This window comes from Petromyzon marinus, chromosome 31, assembly GCF_048934315.1.
Source record: "Petromyzon marinus isolate PM22_M1 ecotype Great Lakes invasive population chromosome 31, UKy_Petmar_22M1.pri1.0, whole genome shotgun sequence".
Lineage (NCBI taxonomy): Eukaryota > Metazoa > Chordata > Hyperoartia > Petromyzontiformes > Petromyzontidae > Petromyzon > Petromyzon marinus.
In genome coordinates, this window is record NC_133697.1 from 9233704 (window position 1) to 9252089 (window position 18386).

General features: G+C 43.0%; 1 protein-coding gene across 3 annotated transcripts; it reads left to right on the top strand.

The window, feature by feature from the left end:
* SF1 (splicing factor 1) lies at positions 1–18134 on the top strand. 3 transcript variants are annotated; one of them, XM_032963923.2, is made up of 12 exons: positions 1–406; positions 3035–3193; positions 3950–4025; positions 7604–7756; positions 8100–8189; positions 8528–8711; positions 9423–9541; positions 9725–9835; positions 10408–10576; positions 11671–12049; positions 12820–12993; positions 16934–18134. In XM_032963923.2, exons 1-12 carry the CDS (start codon positions 196–198, stop codon positions 17266–17268), a joined length of 2160 nt encoding a protein of 719 aa, XP_032819814.1. In that variant the 5' UTR covers positions 1–195; the 3' UTR covers positions 17269–18134. The 3 variants fall into 3 exon arrangements, with proteins under 3 accessions (XP_032819814.1, XP_032819815.1, XP_075927174.1); XM_032963924.2 differs by having other exon boundaries at positions 12820–13011; positions 16934–17027; XM_076071059.1 differs by lacking the exon at positions 1–406 and adding an exon at positions 668–686.
* Positions 18135–18386: the final 252 nt, after the last annotated feature.

The window sequence follows — 18386 nt, forward strand, 5'->3', positions numbered from 1 at the left end:
GTGACGGTGGCCATTTTGTCCCCGGTGAGGCCGCTGAGGGAGAAGAGCTGAGAGAGAGAGAAGGGGGTTTGGTGGTGTTTGGTAAAGGTTCTTTAAAGAAACCGTTCCCTTTAAGGCGTTATCGTATTTATTAACACACACGCACAAAAACAACCCCCCCACATACACACACACACCCTTCTACGGACCGTCGCAATGGCCACGGGAGCGAATGCCACGCCGCTGGGACGCGTGAACCCCCTGCTGACGGGGAAGAGGCCGCTGGAGGAGGATGCGGCCTTGGCGGCGGCGGCGCCGACGACGACGACACCGCAGCAGCTACAACAACAACTACAACAGCAGCAGCAGCAGCCGCCGTTGCCGCCGCTGCCGCCTCCGCCGCCGCCGCCCGTGCAGCCGCTGGCGAGTGAGTTGCAGCGAAATGGCGACCGGCTTCGAACACCTCCACCTCCCCGCCGCCGCACACACCACACACGCGTGCACCGCTTAGACGTTCACCTCACGATCTCGTTACATTGTATCAACATGTGTTTTTTTTTGTTTTACCTCACGCTCGCGTTATGTTTGCTTAAACGCACGCGTGGTTGGGGTTGTTTTTTTGGGGGGTGGTGGTGGTGGTGTGAGCGGTTTGCTGTGGTGGTCGCTTCACGTAGCGGGGCTCGGCTTTAAAGGTTTCGTCGAGGGAGGTTAGTTTTTTTGTTATCGTTTAACGGCAATGGTTTTATTATGTGACGTGTAATCTGTATCTTTTGAGCGTCGCTCGTTGAATACGAGCTTTTGAGCGACGCGTTTCAAAGTCCGCCTTTTGTAATGCGCGTTGAAAGCAATGCTTTCGGAAATGTGTACGGCCTTGTGCACGATAACTCGCGCAAGTTGGCGACAACGAAATAGACATTTCGATTACATTATCTCGTGGCATACGTGAATGGTTGACACGAAACTGCTACATAACCACGTGGATCAGCACAGGATGTGGTGGGCAATTCCTTTGAGCATTTCCCAATTTTTCCTGTGGTCAAACTATTTCCATCTGCATTGAAATCCTTAACGATTATTCCAATGATTGCCCACAAAGTTAAAGTATCTGTAAAGTACGTCCGGCAAGACCACGCGCATGTTGTGTATTGCCGAATTGTTGCGCTTAATACCGCAATGTTACGCTAAATTTTGATTTAAAGCTTTCGTGACTGCGGGGATCCGTATCCTTGGTTCTTTCGGTAAAGACACGTAGAAGGGAAACAATAAAATAATAAATAAAAATATGCTACGCGTTCGTTATTATTGGACAGGGTGATAACATTTGATAACCACCCCGTCTAAAGTAATAGAGATCACGGAGAAAACATTTCAATTCCAGAACCTCGACGTGTCTAACAAACCGTTCTCAATAGACTCGTCGTTCATCGTTAATAAGTCCCTAGTTCGTGTAGCCATCGCTCATTACGATATATCTATGAACAAATGAATCTCCCTGTGTTTAGTTACATTTGGAGCTATCGTGCACCGTAATTCCAGTATTGTAAAAGGCTTGTGTGCACGTCAATTACTGGACTGATGTCCACTTTATCCTATATCTTAATTTGTTTTCATAATAAAGGTTTTTGGGTTAGATCGCGTTTATTTATAAATGTGTCGTAACCCTCCACCACCCGACACGGCCAATCAGCAAAAAAAGTGTCACGTTGACAAAAGACAAATAATTCACTACTTCAGCCCACCGGTGTGTTGAAGAGTTAATCCACAGTAGTGAATTATTTGTCTTTTGTCAACGTGACACTTTTTTTGCTGATTGGCCGTGTCGGGTGGTGGAGGGTTACGACACATTTATAAATAAACGCGATCTAACCCAAAAACCTTTATTATGAATAATATTGGTCGCGAAAGCCTACGTGTTAATTTGTTTTGTGCACATTCCACGCTAACACCTCCCATCGTAACTTTAAGCTTTTCACGTGAACACTTGACTTACACTTGCATTCGGACGATGTTGCATGGAACTCCAGATTATTGTGTTTGTAATAATAGTCTTGAAAGAGGAATACACGCTGCCTTTACAATACACATACTGTACTACTGTATTGTGTCGAAAAACAGTACAATAGTTTTGATTTAAAGCTTCGTGACTGCAGGGATTCATATTCTTGATTCTTTCGGTAAATTCGCGTAGAAGGGAAACAATAAAATAATAAAAATATAAAACAATAAAATTCTCACGACGTTTTGACTGCAACACAAGCAATCATCATCAGGTGTGTTGCATCATCAGGTGTGGTTTTCACACCTGATGATGATTGCTTGTGTTGCAGTCGAAACGTCATGAGAATTGTATTTTATATTTTTATTATTTTATTGTTTCCCTTTGTGTATTTACCGAAAGAACCAATTTATAGTACAATAGTTATTTAAACACTACAGTTTCTGAAATAAGCGAGCCTTGATTAACAATAAGCTGCGTGTTTACTGTCAGTATATATGTTCTCTTGTAAAACAAAATAATTTCGGCGAGCGTATTAGAGCAACACGCTCATAAACACTATCCAATGCCATTTTCTGAAGAGAATATTGACGTGACAGAGCATCTCCTTTGCACCACAAAGAAGCATTTTTCTACATGCAGGGAAACCCAAGTTAATACCGTGCGAAATTAGGTCACGTTTTTCTCAACGTTGTAAACGATACTTCGCTTCAAGCAAGCACAGGAAGAATTTATTATACGTTTTTGCGACATTTTTTAACCAATCAACCTATGGTTGTTTTCATCCATGTAGAAACGGCTGCTTTCAAGCTTGCGGGTTTAAGCACACACTAGAATATTCTAATCGCATTAAACATTAACACCACCTTATAACAAAATATATCATAGTCTTGCGTATCGTGCAAATTACCTCCCTATTCAAAGCGCAACTGCCAACACAGACCTTTAATTTTTTTCGTTTAATGTTCATGCATTATACAAGTGGTTTAGTTGGAGGGGCATCGCTTCTCTTAAACATACTAAAAAATGCCACGTTTACGCTGCTTTATTCGTCCAAAGTTCTTGAGAAAGCAGCCGACTCCAGCGAGGCGGCGAAGGACAGAAAGAAAGCGAAACGGAGTCGCTGGGATACGGAGATGACGGAGAAGATCGCCGTGCCGGGCATGCCCACGGTGCTACCACCCGGCCTCAACAAGGACCAGGAGAGAGCCTATATAGGTAATGTGTCCCAAAGCACGTCGCATTCCCCCACACTCTTAACAGGGAAAGGACCCAGACCACGTTTTTCATTCATCAGTTACAACGTCAAGTGGAACACTGTTTAGTCTTAACCAGTTTCTCTGCATGGCCGGTGAAAGCGAGTTAACGTTTGATAAGCCTTATTCAGTGAGTGTGCTGGCTAATTTGCTTTTGTTGGCCATGTGAAGAAATTAGTCTCACTACAGGTTTTGTGTTGCATTTGGTGAATACTGGTCTCTTTTCTGCCCCATAGATGTCATACCTCTCATGACAGAACACAATCTCATGATGCATTTGGATGTTGTTTTTAACGAATGCCTGTATAACACATTTCAACCATTTCACACAATTTCAGTGACGTGTATTTTTTGGGATTGCAGATACTGTACTGTATATTTTGTTTCGTTTTAAATAAGTGATTACAGAAATGCAAATTTTATTGAATGTCTTGTTAATAATGTGTTACAATGCATCGTTTTTCACTAAGTTAACAATTTTAGTTAAAAACGTGTTTTCATTGATTATTATTTAAGTACGTGATGCTGGTGAGTGTTTTAATGAACTTTTCCTGTGGCAGACAGATGATTGGGTTGCATTGTTTTGAAAATTGCTGCTGGTGTGTTCTTTTTTTATCATGATTATTGCTGTTTGCGTTTGGCGTTGTGTGTTGTTTATGTTGCTTGACACTTAACCCTTGATTTCCTCCCGTCCTTCCCCAAACTTAACACATTTCAGTGCAACTGCAGATTGAGGACATGAACCGTAAGCTGCGCACAGGAGACCTTGGTATCCCTCCCAATCCTGAAGAGAGGTTGGCGACTGTAGCACTGCTCTACAGTAACCCATTTTTTTCATCCGTTAATTGTCTTCGGTGGTGAAGTAACATGGCTGTTGTTGGCTTGAAATATCTGTGATTTTCAAGCCTGAAAGCTAAGTAAGCTTAATGAGCATGGCTGTCTCTGTAATTCTTTTGCCCGCTTATTGGCAGCAGTGAAAAAATTACGTTCAGATGAGTAAGCACTATATTAATATATGCTGCTGCAATTGGTCTCTTGATGTTGGCTTGGTGCAGAAGAAAATCTGCATCTTGGTCACATTTGAAAATAAGCGAGTGTAGTTGATGCGTTGAGTAAATTGGCAAATATTAAAATGGTTCAGCTGCTTTTGAACCCTTTCTGCTCAAGTTGAATTGTGTGCTTTTTAAACAGTATAATCACGTCTGAAATGAAAGGGTTTAGTCTAACTCCCCCCTGTGACTGAAATAGAGTTGGATGGTTCCCATACACTTGGGCACTCAACAAATCTTGCAAATATGAATTGAAATGGCTACCTGCTGTTAAGTTTGCATTTTTTGTCCACACTTAATGCCACAATTAATCCTGAGCATACTTAAATTGCTCGTCCCTGGGGGAATGTTATATGAACCATATTGAGCATTTGTGCAAACTTTGTTAAAAATGAAATACAGGGATGGCCACAACGTATGGGAGTTTATTAAATGTTTAATGAATTATGGTTAAATGCATATTTTAGACGTGTGTTTAGTAGTTAATGCAGCGAGGATTGAACTTTGCTATGAAGATACATTTTAATGCTTGTGTAGTTATGACAATCTCCGTATGCTCATATATATTATTAAAATGTTAGACTGCTTTTTGTGCATTAGCCAGCAGCGGAAATGTGTTCTGTATTTCTAATTTGTAACCTAACGCAATGCAAATTGACCCATAACACGTGGGGTTTGGGGTGAGTTTTCAGGCCTGCAGAGACGACTCCAGAGATTTGTCATTTGGAATGACAACACGTTTATAAATAGCATAAAAAAGAAAATGCGCAATAGTTGATTCTAACCAAAAATGTTCATATTCTAATTTCTAACAATCTCTTCCCATAGGCAGCAGGAACATGGCAGATTTTTCCCCTTTAAATTTTGATATTTTTTTCCCACTAACAATTTCTAACGGAATGAAAGCAGGTTCCAGCAATACCGCTGCTCGATATCGGCTTCTGTAGTTTCAGCAGCCGCTGTGAACTGATGTGTTGAGCGATCGCACAAACCTTCATAATTGCCTGAATTGACAACAGTATACCATTGCTCTCATTACAGTGCAACTTGACAAGGCAAAATTATAAAGAGCTGTGAATGAGTTTAAAAAAGATCATAGTTTAATTTTTTTTGGTATAAGCAAATTATGTAACAATGATAATACCTGTGCTGAACCGAAGGGCAGGCCTGTGCGTTAGGTGTTTTCAGCTGAGGGCCGTCGAGTGGCGTCTCCTGATGCTAATATGCTTAACAAAGCCCTTACAGGTCAACAGGTCTTTTTAGCCCAACGCATTGCCCTTCATCCGTGACCCGACCCAGCGAATCTGCAAGCTGAGAGGAAGGAACAGAACAACTTAACGACCGCCTTAATCCCATCTTGCGTTGCATATTTGAAAATGACGGTTCCAATAGGCACCGCGTCTGACATTCCCCCAGTTTGGTGTTATTCATCTCTCGTTGCTTCTATGTTAGGCTATGCTAGCTTTTGTGTAGATGATTGACAATGGTTTAGTTTCCATTTCCAAATGCCTAGTGGAACCGTTGCCTAAAAGTAAATTCACATAGATTATGTTAATGCTAGATAAATAGCATGTCCATGCAGCGAATGTAAGCAGTGCAGTAACTTGTTCGTTGTTTTTAAGCTTTTATTTGGTCGACACGTTTTTGCATGGTGTCTGCAATAGTTCGCATTAGTGTAATTTCACCCCATTAGAATAATAACATTGTAATTTACGTAAAAAATAATATACATTTTTTTTACTAGATTTAGTTTTCTCTGAAGCCCCAAGTGAAATTACTTTACTAGATCAAGAGGTTGCTGTTTTCATTCAATGTCTTGGCAGGCAGTTGCAACAATGGGCGTAAGCTAGTAGCATAAATTCTTAACCTAGCCCTTACACTCCAGTCAATTGGCAGGTAGTGTTTGGGGAGGTAAAGCTTAGATACTCCCACTTTCGAGACGTGGCCAGCATGAAAGAGTCGCCCAAAAATACCCTCTTCGAGGGGCTCTTGAGTTCCTAATGGAGGCCTTTCTGCCACCAGTGGTGTGAAAAAGAAATTGCAGGTCTGTACATATAATAATATGGTTTTTTCCCCTTTTTTCTGGCAACAAAACTGAAACCTTACGAGGATTCATGTCTGCATTAACCACAATACCTGCAGTCAAAATGCAAACAAAAACATACTGGAATAGGTTTTACCCTTTTAACTGGCACAAAAACTGACACCTTTATTCAAGGCATCATGTTTGCAATAACCACAACACAAGCAGTCAAAATGCAAACAAAAAAGACAACTCTGATAATAATAATATGCACTGTCCTTGAATTTGATTGGTCCACACCCGAGACAGCTTTTCTTAGAGCCTAGTCTCCATTGGTGTTGGACCAGAAGACGCCAAAAGGCGTACAACTCAAAAACAGCGCACTATCAGAGTATTTGAGGGCTCCTTGAGGACAGTGCATATTATTATCAGAGTTGTCTTTTTTTGCATTTTGACTGCTTGTGTTGTGGTTATTGCAAACATGATGCCTTGAATAAAGGTGTCAGTTTTTGTGCCAGTTAAAAGGGTAAAACCTATTCCTATATCTTGTTTCTGGCAAAGGAGGTCTCAATGTAAATGCTCACCCCGAGCCCTCAAGACTCTGATAGTGCGCTGTTTTTGAGTTGTACGCCTTTTGGCGTCTTCTGGTCCAACACCAATGGAGACTAGGCTCTAAGAAAAGCTGTCTCGGGTGTGGACCAATCAAATTCAAGGACAGTGCATATTATCAGAGTTGTCTTTTTTGTTTGCATTTTGACTGCTTGTGTTGTGGTTATTGCAAACATGATGCCTTGAATAAAGGTGTCAGTTTTTGTGCCAGTTAAAAGGGTAAAACCTATTCCTATATCTTGTTTCTGGCAAAGGAGGTCTCATAATGAAAAAAACATACTATGATAATATATGCATTGTCCTTGAAACTGATTGGTCCACGCACAGACATGAATCCTCATAAAAAGGTTTCAGTTTTGTTGCCAGAAAAAAGGGGAAAAACCCTATTATTACATTTTGGTACTGGCAAAGGAGGTCTAATGATGTACATATTAATTGAATAATTTACTCCTAACTTAAATTGATTATGTAATTTAACTTAGTGAGTTAAGTTAATTTAGGAGCAACAGTTGGCTTTAAATACCACAGACATGGCAATTGAAGCACCAGAATTACAACAGCAGCAACATTGATGTGCAGATGCCAGTGCAGGAACTGTTGGCCACGTGCTATGGTACGGGTCACCCATTTTCTGTCTGCTTCCGTGCATGTGTGTGTGTGCGCTTGCGTGCGTGCACTTGGCTTGGCACAGGTCACCATCCCCGGAGCCCATTTACAACAACGAGGGGAAGCGGCTGAACACTCGTGAGTACCGCACACGCAAGAAGATTGAGGACGACCGGCACGTGCTCATCCAGGAAATGTACAGGCTCAATCCGGACTACAAGCCACCTGCTGACTACAAGTGTGTTGTCCTACTCGCACCTCTATACATTTGAAATATAATCACAGCATTTGAGTGACGTCTTGTGCACGTTTTTCAGGTAATTAAACTTAATAATTTGTATACGGTTGGAGAGGAGGCATGCTAAAGAGTATTCGCTCCATGGCATAGGACTTACAGCAACTGCATTTATTGCAGGACTTCTGATTGTTCATTAACGAGCCACCATATCCTGTTGAGGGTTAAAGGCTTGTGATTGTAAATCTGCTGTACTGTCTTTTTAGTTATTTGTGTTTTTGATGCTGTCGTTACAATAATTATTTTCCAGAGGGTAGCATTTTTAAAGTGAGTGAACTGATTACAGGCCACCTGCGCAGAAGATAAGCGAGCGAATTATGATTCCGCAAGATGAACACCCCGACATCAATTTCATTGGCCTCATCATTGGCCCAAGGTAGGTTTTTCAATATGAATCTAGTGTCTTGCCTTCCTCTTGCCCTCCAATTTTTGTAAATTCAATTTGGGGTTTTAGATTTCACAGGTAAATAAGACATTGAGATGATTAATTGTTCAAAGAAAGGTAGTTTCCACTTCATAAAATGATCGCACTCTTGCTTTGAGCCATTTGACATGTTCACAAATATTGTGTATGAAGTTTTATGTATGCTACCACAAGTATCATGTTTAGGCTGTGTATAGAGTATCTTACTTTGTATTCGAATTGTGGCAATTGGGCTGCTTTTCAATGGGGATGCGTTGCCACCGCCACTAATTTACAGTGCTCTTTCACAGGGGCAACACTCTTAAGAAGATAGAGAAGGAATGCAATGCCAAGATCATGATAAGGGGCAAAGGTTCTGTGAAGGAGGGCAAGATCGGCCACAAGCCGGGGCAGCCCCTACCAGGCGAGGATGAGCCCCTGCATGCTCTGGTCACGGCGAGCACTCAGGACAACGTGCGCAAGGCTGTTGATCAGGTCAGAGCTCCCCCTTTCCTCTATTGTGAGACTCGGGCATATAATCGTAAATTTATTTAATTGTTTGAAATGTGCACAATGAATTGTGTGGATAGTTGCTATTTATGATTAATACAAAAACGTATGACGTTATTTTTCCATTTGGCTACTGGTTGTAAATGGCAGGCAGCACAGATGAGAAAATGCATACCAGAGAATGAAGCAATGGCAACAAAGTTAGTAGATTTTTTTATCTAGTTGACTTAATGGAGTCATGCAGGGCATGAATGGTAATGCATATTTGTTCGTTTTTTTCAGTTATATTAAACAGTGCTGTAAAAGTTACATCATTTTGACATAGTACTTGTTTTTAGATTGGGGTTAGATATGCATTCTGTGATTTAAAAAAATGAGGCATAGATTTATCTCTATAAGAAAACATGGAAAATTGGTGCCGTACGACTGCTAAAATGTGTTTTGTAAACTGGGCGTGGCATTCAAAAACAAGACCATGCTGTTTGTAAAAGTAACTGCTTGTGATTGTCTACAAGTGGCCACATTCATTGTAATTATATTTATATTGTTTGTCAGCAACAGGTCTCAATTTGTAACCTCCAGAATCACATTTGCAGATGTTTTTTGTTCCTAACCAGTGGTGCCCTTTTGAAAAAAGGCATTTTGAAATAAAACCATTCTGCCAAGGGTTTCATAAACCTATGTGTGTGTCTGCAGATCAAGAACATTCTGAAGCAGGGCATCGAGGTGCCGGAGGGGCAGAACGAGCTGAGGCGCATGCAGCTGCGAGAGCTGGCCCGTCTCAACGGCACGCTTAGAGACGACGAGACGAGCAGGTGGGAGTCGTAACTATAAACACTTAACACTATCAAACCTTCCTCACTCTCCTGTGCAGGCCTTTGCAATACCTAGAGAAGCTTGGCTGTGCTTTGGGAAAGTTGTTTGGAATTTTTTTTGAATGTTAGAGACGAGGTTTTTTTTTTCTACATTAAGCTGTGATCGTGTTTTTTTTACTCTAGGGTGCTCCGACCATGGCAGGCACCGCCTGAGACTCGTAGTGTCACCAATATGACGATCTGTAATCGCTGTGGGGGAGCCGGTCACATTGCTTCGGACTGTCGAATCAGCAGGTAAGTTTTATGTGTTGCGATGCACACACATCTTGTTTCCTCAGGGTGACTATTGTGTGGGTGGTTGTCAGTTGCTACAAAAAAGCCTTCCTGTTTGTGTTTTAAAATGTAACAACACCAGCCAGGTTTTGTGCAGATTTTAAGAAAGATAAATACAAAACGCTACTGTGGTAGATACCTAGGCTGCATGTCCTGGGCTATCCAACATGAGTTTGAGGGGGAGTTATGGGCAAAAAAATAATTATACCACTAAGGATGTTAACCTCAATGCTACTCCCATACATTTTCACTTGTCAGTGCAGTAGCATCGTTATGAGCTCTGATAGAACAACATGATTGGTCGTTTTGGCCTGGTCATTGAAAATTAGTTGATAGCTTAATGGGCCTTACTGAAAATAAACTGGCTGATAAAGTAATTTATCACCAACAGAGCTTCTCGTTGGACAACCCGCAGCCTAGATATGTATCTACATGATATGGCCTGTTTTTGTGATTTGCAACCTTGAAATGTTTTGCTCATGAAAGATGTCGGCGTGATTCCCTGATTGCTGTGCATTGTCCTCCGGCGTCAGGGAGAATGCTGCTGCTGGTACCGGCGGTGGCACCGGTGGTGGCGGTGGTGGGGGCATGGGCATGGGTCCTCCCCAGGGCAACCAGGAGCGAGCACGCATGGATGAGGAATATCTCTCCCTCATGGCCGAGCTCGGGGAGGAAACACCTGCTCGCTCTGGCGGTGGACATGTAAGTACCATTTAAATGCATGTGAGGTAGAGGGTGTATGAACAGAGACCAAACCAGACGAGCGTTTAAAGTGGAGATGGACAGGAACAGCTTAGGACAACTCCATGGGTTTGGGGGGCACAACAGCCTTTCAGGGGGGATGCAGCTGCAGTATGTATAACATGCAGGATTTTTAATGTGCCCAAGGAACATTAGCGTCGGGTTACAGAGTCTACACAAATAACATGAAAAAAATGCCCTGCGTAAGTTACGTTGACGAGAGGTGTCGACAAGTGATGTATCTGTGTATTTTGGCCATAGTTACCGAGGGTGGGGGGGGACAGTTCACAGTGGTGAGATGTTAACTACCTTGCCTGTTATACCGGAGGTCGTGGGTTTGATCCCGACATTGATTCCTGCATATTTGGAGTTTGCATGTCTCCTCTCCCTGTGGTCGTGTGGATTTTTCTCCGGGTCCTCCAGTTTTCCACTCAACATTTAGTATCAACATGCATTTAGTATATTTAGTTGCTATAAATTTCCACACGATGATAAGCCACTTCGTTTAGCTATCATTTGTGGCCAGGTCGCTTCTGAAAAGGAGCTTTATAGCTCTGTGTGGGCCTTGTCTGGTAAAATAAAAAATTGTTTAGATCAGTATACGAAAAAGGTTGAGAACCTTTGGCATAAGACGAAAAAGAGAGCATTGGAAGATAAGAAAAATAGTGTTGGAGAATAGAATTTTAATGAAGACTTAATGCCCTTTATTTACCAAGGAGAGACCTTTTTCAGGAGGGTTCTGGAATTGAGTTGTTTAGCCAACACCATTAACAGTATTTTTTTCTGAAGGATTAAACTCGAGTACCTGGATAAAATCCCATGCATATGAGGCATTAATATTAAAGCTCTATACAGATTAAATTCAATAATTGCTGTACGACCATTTCCAGGCTACCTTGCAGTCCATACCCTACAATACCTGGTATTTCCAAAGTCATCCTCTATAAAATTACAAGATCTGATGAGATGGGGTGCACTTTAGATGATTTGGTTGTATAGTGAAGAATGAGGTGAATAAATCTACATCACTGACCTGGTTATGTTTTGTGTTCCAGGGTGGTGGAAGTGGTGGGCGCTCTTCGTGGATGAGCTCGGCACCCTCTGACAACAAGCCCATGCTGGCCATCCAGGCAGGACCCTCTCGCCCGCAGCATGGCTTCGGAGGCGGTGCCGCTACTGCTGCCGGCGGTCACATGCAGCAGCACCAACAGCACCAGCAGCACCAACAGCACCAGCAGCACCAGCAGCACCAACAGCACCAGCAGCACCAGCAGCAGCACCAGCAGCATCACCACCAGGGCGGTGGGGGAGGCATGGGTGGCCACGGGCACCACATGCACCATGGAGGGCACGGCGGAGGCGGGCCTCCACCCATGTGGATGCAGCACTCGCAGCAGCAGAGGCTGCCGCCCCCTGTGCCCATGCCGCCTATGGGTGAGGAAATATGGCTGGTCCCCACTGCGCTTGTTTGTGTTGGTGCTTCTGTCAGTTGGGCATTGTGTGCATTGTAGCATTCCAGGCAAGCCTTATTGACTTGTAAAGGAAGGTTCAATTGAATAAAAACATAGATCTCTTGAATATATATTTAGTCTGTACCGAAATGTTTTGCAAGTATCGCTCCTGAAAAAACATTAAAATTACATTTAGGTGTTCGATTGTAGCAGCGCTGTGGTGACGTTTATTAGTAATAAATCGACATTTTTCGACCCCCACGGCGTATTATATTATTATGTGCCAGTGACTCTATGAGATGATAGGACAATAGTCCGAGTCCATAATTTGCAATAAGTAACGGCAAAGCAGTTATAAGTGACTCGCAGAATTGTGCGCAGTTGCGTATACAGTACACGACTTCCCTGAAGGCATACCTTCAGCGAGCGCGATGCTGATCACACACGGTTCGAATTCGACCCTCGATCGATGGCTGCGGCATCGCCGCACACGTCGAATAAAAAGCAAGGGACAAGTCCTTGCTTACTAACAACTCCTATCATTTTTCATTGCTGGAGGGGTTGCCCCCCCCCCCGACCTGAAAATCCTGGCTCCGCCATTGCCGTTAAACATTAATCTGGAACATGAGTCGCCAATACATTTAACGAACCTTGCCTGTTTATATATTCATTAATAGCCTGTTCTGACTCAATTGTCTGTACACAATTGTGCGCCATGTGCTTAAAAGGGTCTTTCACTTTGTGCGTGTGCAGGCATGCCTCCCTTCATGGGCATGGGGCCCCCCATGCACCACAACACCGTGCAGGCACCACCACCTCCACCCATGGGGGGCAACATGATGAGCTGGCAGCAGCAGCCCCCGCCGCCACCCATGCCTCAGTCAAGCACGAACGTGTCAGCTGGCAGCCTGCCCTGGCAGTCGGCCGGTGAGTGCACCTAGCCTGGTACGGATACCATGTGATCTAAATGCTACTTAGGGTTGAGTGCTGTTGTGTGGGATGAATCTTAAAAGAGCTTTATCTCCTCAAACCATAAGATGGTGCAAGTTGCAAAATATGTAACATGCCTTAATTTTTGTTACTTGATACAATTACAGTAATGTACAAAAGTATATTTTAATGAAAAATTTAAGGTAAAAAAGAATTCTGCATCTAAAATACAAAAAATTTGCAGCACAATATAAAATATTATGAAACTGCACAGATGTGAATTCTGTAATTCTTTCCAACATTCCTGTCTTTTAAAGTATTAACAATATGGAAGCTCATGGGTAGCCGAGGGAAAATGTTATTCCATATATGCATCTAGTTCTTTACTAGCTAGTTTGTGTTCCAGTTTTGGCCAGCTGACTAATTTAGCCAGGTTTAAATAAAGTACTGAATATCAAACAACATTATAAAAGAGGTTTATTCATATTGAATCATTTTTTCTGTAGTTATCGTGCACCCGCTGACAGATGGATTAATGAACAGCTAATGCATGTATGTGTTCAACCTCAATTGAGACGCATTACAAATATAACAGTGGTATTCTTTGGGTCTTTTGGTAAAGTCACGTAGATAGGTTCAAATTATTCAAAATAAAATAAACCAAATACAATGTTTTGATCACAACACAAGCGATCGTCATTCAATAGGAAAAAAGAGATGGAAAGCTGCTGAGGCAGACTGTTTTAAAGGTTTAAAATGGGTGTAGCCCAAGGGTCATAAACGAAGTGGGAGGTGCTAGTGATGTTAATGTGTGAAATTAGCATGGTTGACTAGGATCGCCTATTTCTCTTTCTAAAATTTACCAGGCTCTCATAGGTCCAAACGCTCTTTCTCTCCCCCGGCCGCTTCGCGGTGGATTTCCACAGATCTCTCTGTGTCTCTGTTTATCAAATTTCACACTTGACTTCTAATTTAGCAATCTTTGGAGATCATAATCAACCAAGCTATGCGTTAACTGTGTGTTAGCCGACTCTGTGTTGCATTACATTACATTTCCAAAAGATTTGCTAAATTTTGTTTTCTCAACCTATTTCTCTCTAAAATTTACCAGGCTATCATAGGGGCTTCGAGGTGGATCCATTGGCATGCTAATTTCTCTGCTCCAGCAGCTGCCCCAGCAGACCCACCTCTCTCTCTGCCCCCCCCTGTCTATTTAAGGCCTCGACACAGAGGCATTGGGTCTCTGTGTCTGTTGTGTGGCTCTCTCTGTGTGTCTGTGTTGTCTCTGCTTGTGTGTCTGTCTGTGTCTCCTTGTCTGTGTTTTGTCTCAATTTAGTTCTACCTGATGACGGTTGCTTGTGTTGCAATCGAAACGTTGTACTCTAATTTATTTTCTTTCTACGTGACTTTAACGAAAGAACCAAAGAGTAATTCCTGCAGTCACAAAAGCTTCAACTCAAGTTAGAAATTAGCATGTGAATGTAAGATCGGAGAGGGGCCTCCACTGCGAGCACGCTGAGGTGGCTATGTTAATGTGAGAGATTAGCATGTTAATGTAAGATCGCAGAGCCGCTGCTGCGTCGAGGTCGGCGCGGAGGTGGCTGTGTTGGTGTGAGAAATTTAACCTGTTGATGTAAAGCCCACCGGCTATCAACAAAGATTTGTTCATGAAGCTATCCATATATACCGACAGACAATTTCAACCGAGAAGATGGGTACAAACTTAGCAATCATTGTAAGGACGTTATCAACTAGTTTAAGTCTTAACTGGCTGTGATGTTCCCATCCTGCCACCTTCCGATGTTAGTTATTTTCAGCTCTCCGATTTTACATTAACAGGTTACATTTCTCACACCAACACAGCTACCTCCGCGCGCCGACCTCGACGCAGCGGTGGCTCTGCGATTTTACATTAACATGCTAATCTCTCACATTAACATAGCCACCTCAGTGCGCTCGCTGTGGAGGCCGCTCTCCGATCTTCAAGTAACATGCTAATTTCTCACATTAACATCACTAGCCCTGCCCACTTCGTTTATGATCCTTGGGCTACACCCATTTTAAACCTTTAAAACAGTGTTGTTAGCAGCTTTCCCCCTCTGTTTTCCGCCTGATGACGCTTGCTTGTGTTGTGATCGAAACGTCGTAGTTTTTTTATTTGTATTAATTTGAACCTATCTACGTGACTTTACCGAAAGACCCAAACAATGATTTATGTATGTTGAACTTCTTTCGCACCGTACATAGTTGCGGGGAAGGACAACAAACTAAACACAAAAAGCAGTTCTAAAGAAAGTAGTTTTCAATTTTGGCGGTGGTGGCGCACGCAAAGGTTGGTGGATCCCACAAATGTTGCGAAACTCCTCATGGGCTTGCCAGGAGAAGTCGATACAGCAAAATGTAGACTAATATCATCTGTCCCTTTTGTATGGGATAGTGTTGCCCTCTCACAGGAGTGGGTTTTCTCTGCGTGCTATTGTTTTCTCCCAATATATAAACACTCGTTACTTGGATAAAAAAAAATGTATATTGAGGGCGGCAGAACTTGGGGAATTATTAACGCTGGCCACCTGGCTGCCTTCCAACTTGTCTGTGGTTTCTCAGCATTGAGATGCAATTGCATGAATGGCGCTATATAAATACAAATCATTAAATAAAACTTACCAGAGATTGCTGAAGAGCTTGCTTATTGAGGCCTCTTGGGTTGAGCAGTGGGTGGAGTTCAGAATCGGAATATTAGCTGAGACTGGAGGAATACGATTAACAAAACGCTATTTTTCACAGATGTCCAGTCGGGGCAGGTCAGAACGTTACAACAACAAACAATACAAAAACAGGATAGGAGTGCAAAGTATAGGAAAGGTAAACAAATCGCTTATAAAAAATACAAGTAAAATAAAAACAATTTCTATGCAGACAAAGGGGTAGGATCCAATGGCAGAGACAGGATTTTCAGGTCGGGGTGGCAACCCCTCCAGCAATGAAAAATGATAGGAGTTTTTAGTAAGTAAGGGCTTGTCCCTTGCTTTTTATTCGACGCGTGTGCGGCGATGGCACAGCCATCGATCGAGAGTCGAATTCGATTGGCATTGCGCTCGCTGAAGATATGCGTGCAGGGAAGTCGTGTACTGTATACGCAACTGCGCACAATTCTGAGAGTCACTTAAAACTGCTTTTCTATTATTGCCAATTATGGACCCGGACTTGTCCTACCATCTCATAGAGTCCCTGGCACATAATAATAATATGCTACACAGTGGCAGTGGGGGTCGCAAAATGCCGATTTCTTACTAATAAACCCCAATGATACGATCGAAATTAGGGATTTCAAACGGATCATTGGGGGGACACGTGCCACCCCACCCCTCCCACTGGCTCCGCTAGTGGTAGGATCAACTGCCTCTTCATCTGACAATGATGTTGGAGCCACAGGAATATTCACTGGAGGAAGCTGGCTCTCTTGGGCTCTTCTCTGGACCTGGTTTGATTGCAGAATGTTTAAAGAATCTGCCTGAGGAGAGCTGGACAGCATTTGTCTTCTGCTGGTACAGCTTTTTGTAGCAGTCAATGCCGGTTTATATTTGTGGTCATGGTGGCATCGCTTTATTGGCCTCTTCTTCAGCTCCTTCCAGCTGTATAAGATCCTCATTTAAATGGTCCCCTCACCATGGGACTCCAGCAACTTTTGCCATGTCCGACGCCTCCACGTTGTCAAGTCCAGCTATTTTGCGATGTAATACTTCTACGCATGTACCAAGTGGAGGGGGGAGCCCTCTACGTTAAACTTGAAAGGAAATAGGTTCCCAAATTAATCAGCAGTGTATATGCGGAACAACACAATGTGGCAACTTGTAGCATGGGATTCCTGTCCTAATTTACTATATGAATGTTGAAAATGTAGTGTCATTTATGAATGTCTCCTCCCCCACTCCCATAGCCATGACGAACACGGGTACGGCGCTGCCCCCGTGGCAGCAGGCCACTCCTAGCACGGCCCTGCCACCGCCGCCACCACCGGGACCCAACCCGCCCGCACCTCCCGCTGCACCGGCACCGCCCACCGTGGCCCCAGCTCCAGTGCCACCACCCCCAACTCAGCCACCACTACCGCCCGGCGCTCCCCCACCACCTCCACCACCGCCTGGCTCGGCGCTGCTGTTTGCTCCTCCGCCGCCACCGGCTGATCCAGCCACACAATACCCGGGCATAATTGGCACTATGGGCATGGGCCTGTCGTTTGCCATGCCACCACCACCTCCCCCACAGAGCTAGCCCACCGGACGAGCTAGAATACGTATCTGTTTTCTGTTGGTGTTGTCGATTGCAGCGTTACGATCCTGGGATAAGGGTCACAGTCTCTAGGTAGCTGCTTGGAAAATCCCTCTTGGCGCGATTTTTGTCTTGTGATTTTTGTTTGCGAAAAGATGAGGTAAGATTGGTATTTGAACGTTAAGTGATTGATCTGAAGCCTGACCCACAGCATGAGTTTGGCCTTGAGAGAATCTCAGTTTTTTTGGCTTATCTGTTTTTTTATAAAAAATGTTGTGTGCACCACCTTATCCAGGCACAAAGATTCTGCAGGGGTTTTTTTTTCATACAGAATTAAGTTTACCTAGGCGTTTGTGAAAAATAATGCATTGTGGAAATAGAAATATTGTAGCTGGTAAGGCTAGTCTTCAGGAAATTATCCGTTGCAGGAGTAAAATCTGTTATAGTTATTTTTTGTAACGGTCTTTAGACTTTTTTTATATATATAAAGTACTGTATTGAAATTTGACTTAATTTACAGGCAGAATACAAATATTTTCAGGATGAATTATTTTTCACAAAAGTACCGCATTTAGATGAGTCTTTTTTTACAATTGTTTTGGTAAAGTTAATTAAATGACCCTTTCACATATTCTGCACCTCTGTTTGGAAAGGCCCATTGTAATGGTGATTGGTGAATGGCAGTGCTTCTGCTTGCAAGTGTATTGACACTCTAAATTTTTTAATCGTGTCAGTTGTGGTGAGTGGCTGTACAAAGCAACATTTTTCCTTTATGGGGTGTGTGGGGTGGTGATGTGAAATGATGGAATTAAATGGGTGATTAGTTTTTTAAGTGTGGCAAGTTGCATAAAACACCTTAAGAATATTCACCCTTTGTCTCGAGTTGGTTTCGAGGTTTTTTTGCAACTGGTTTATCTGACTAACCCACTAAGCTTCACACCAAATCTCTGAAGTTGGAAATTGACAACATGCTTAACATTTTACCCAAAATAATGCCTGGTTATTGGTGATGCAATTATACAATTTGAGACTTGCGGTGTACAATGTGAAGTCGATAGTGGTGTGGTGATTTGTGTTAAACGCCCCCCCCCCCCCACCATAAAGCGATTTTCCCCGTGGTT

Excerpts from the sequence above, each read along its gene's own strand:
- SF1 (XM_032963923.2), top strand. The coding sequence starts at position 196 with ATGGCCACGGGAGCGAATGCCACGCCGCTGGGACGCGTGAACCCCCTG. Across the intron at positions 4,026-7,603 it reads CCTCCCAATCCTGAAGAGAG|GTCACCATCCCCGGAGCCCA; the intron begins GTTGGCGACTGT and ends GGCTTGGCACAG. Across the intron at positions 10,577-11,670 it reads CTCGCTCTGGCGGTGGACAT|GGTGGTGGAAGTGGTGGGCG; the intron begins GTAAGTACCATT and ends TTTGTGTTCCAG.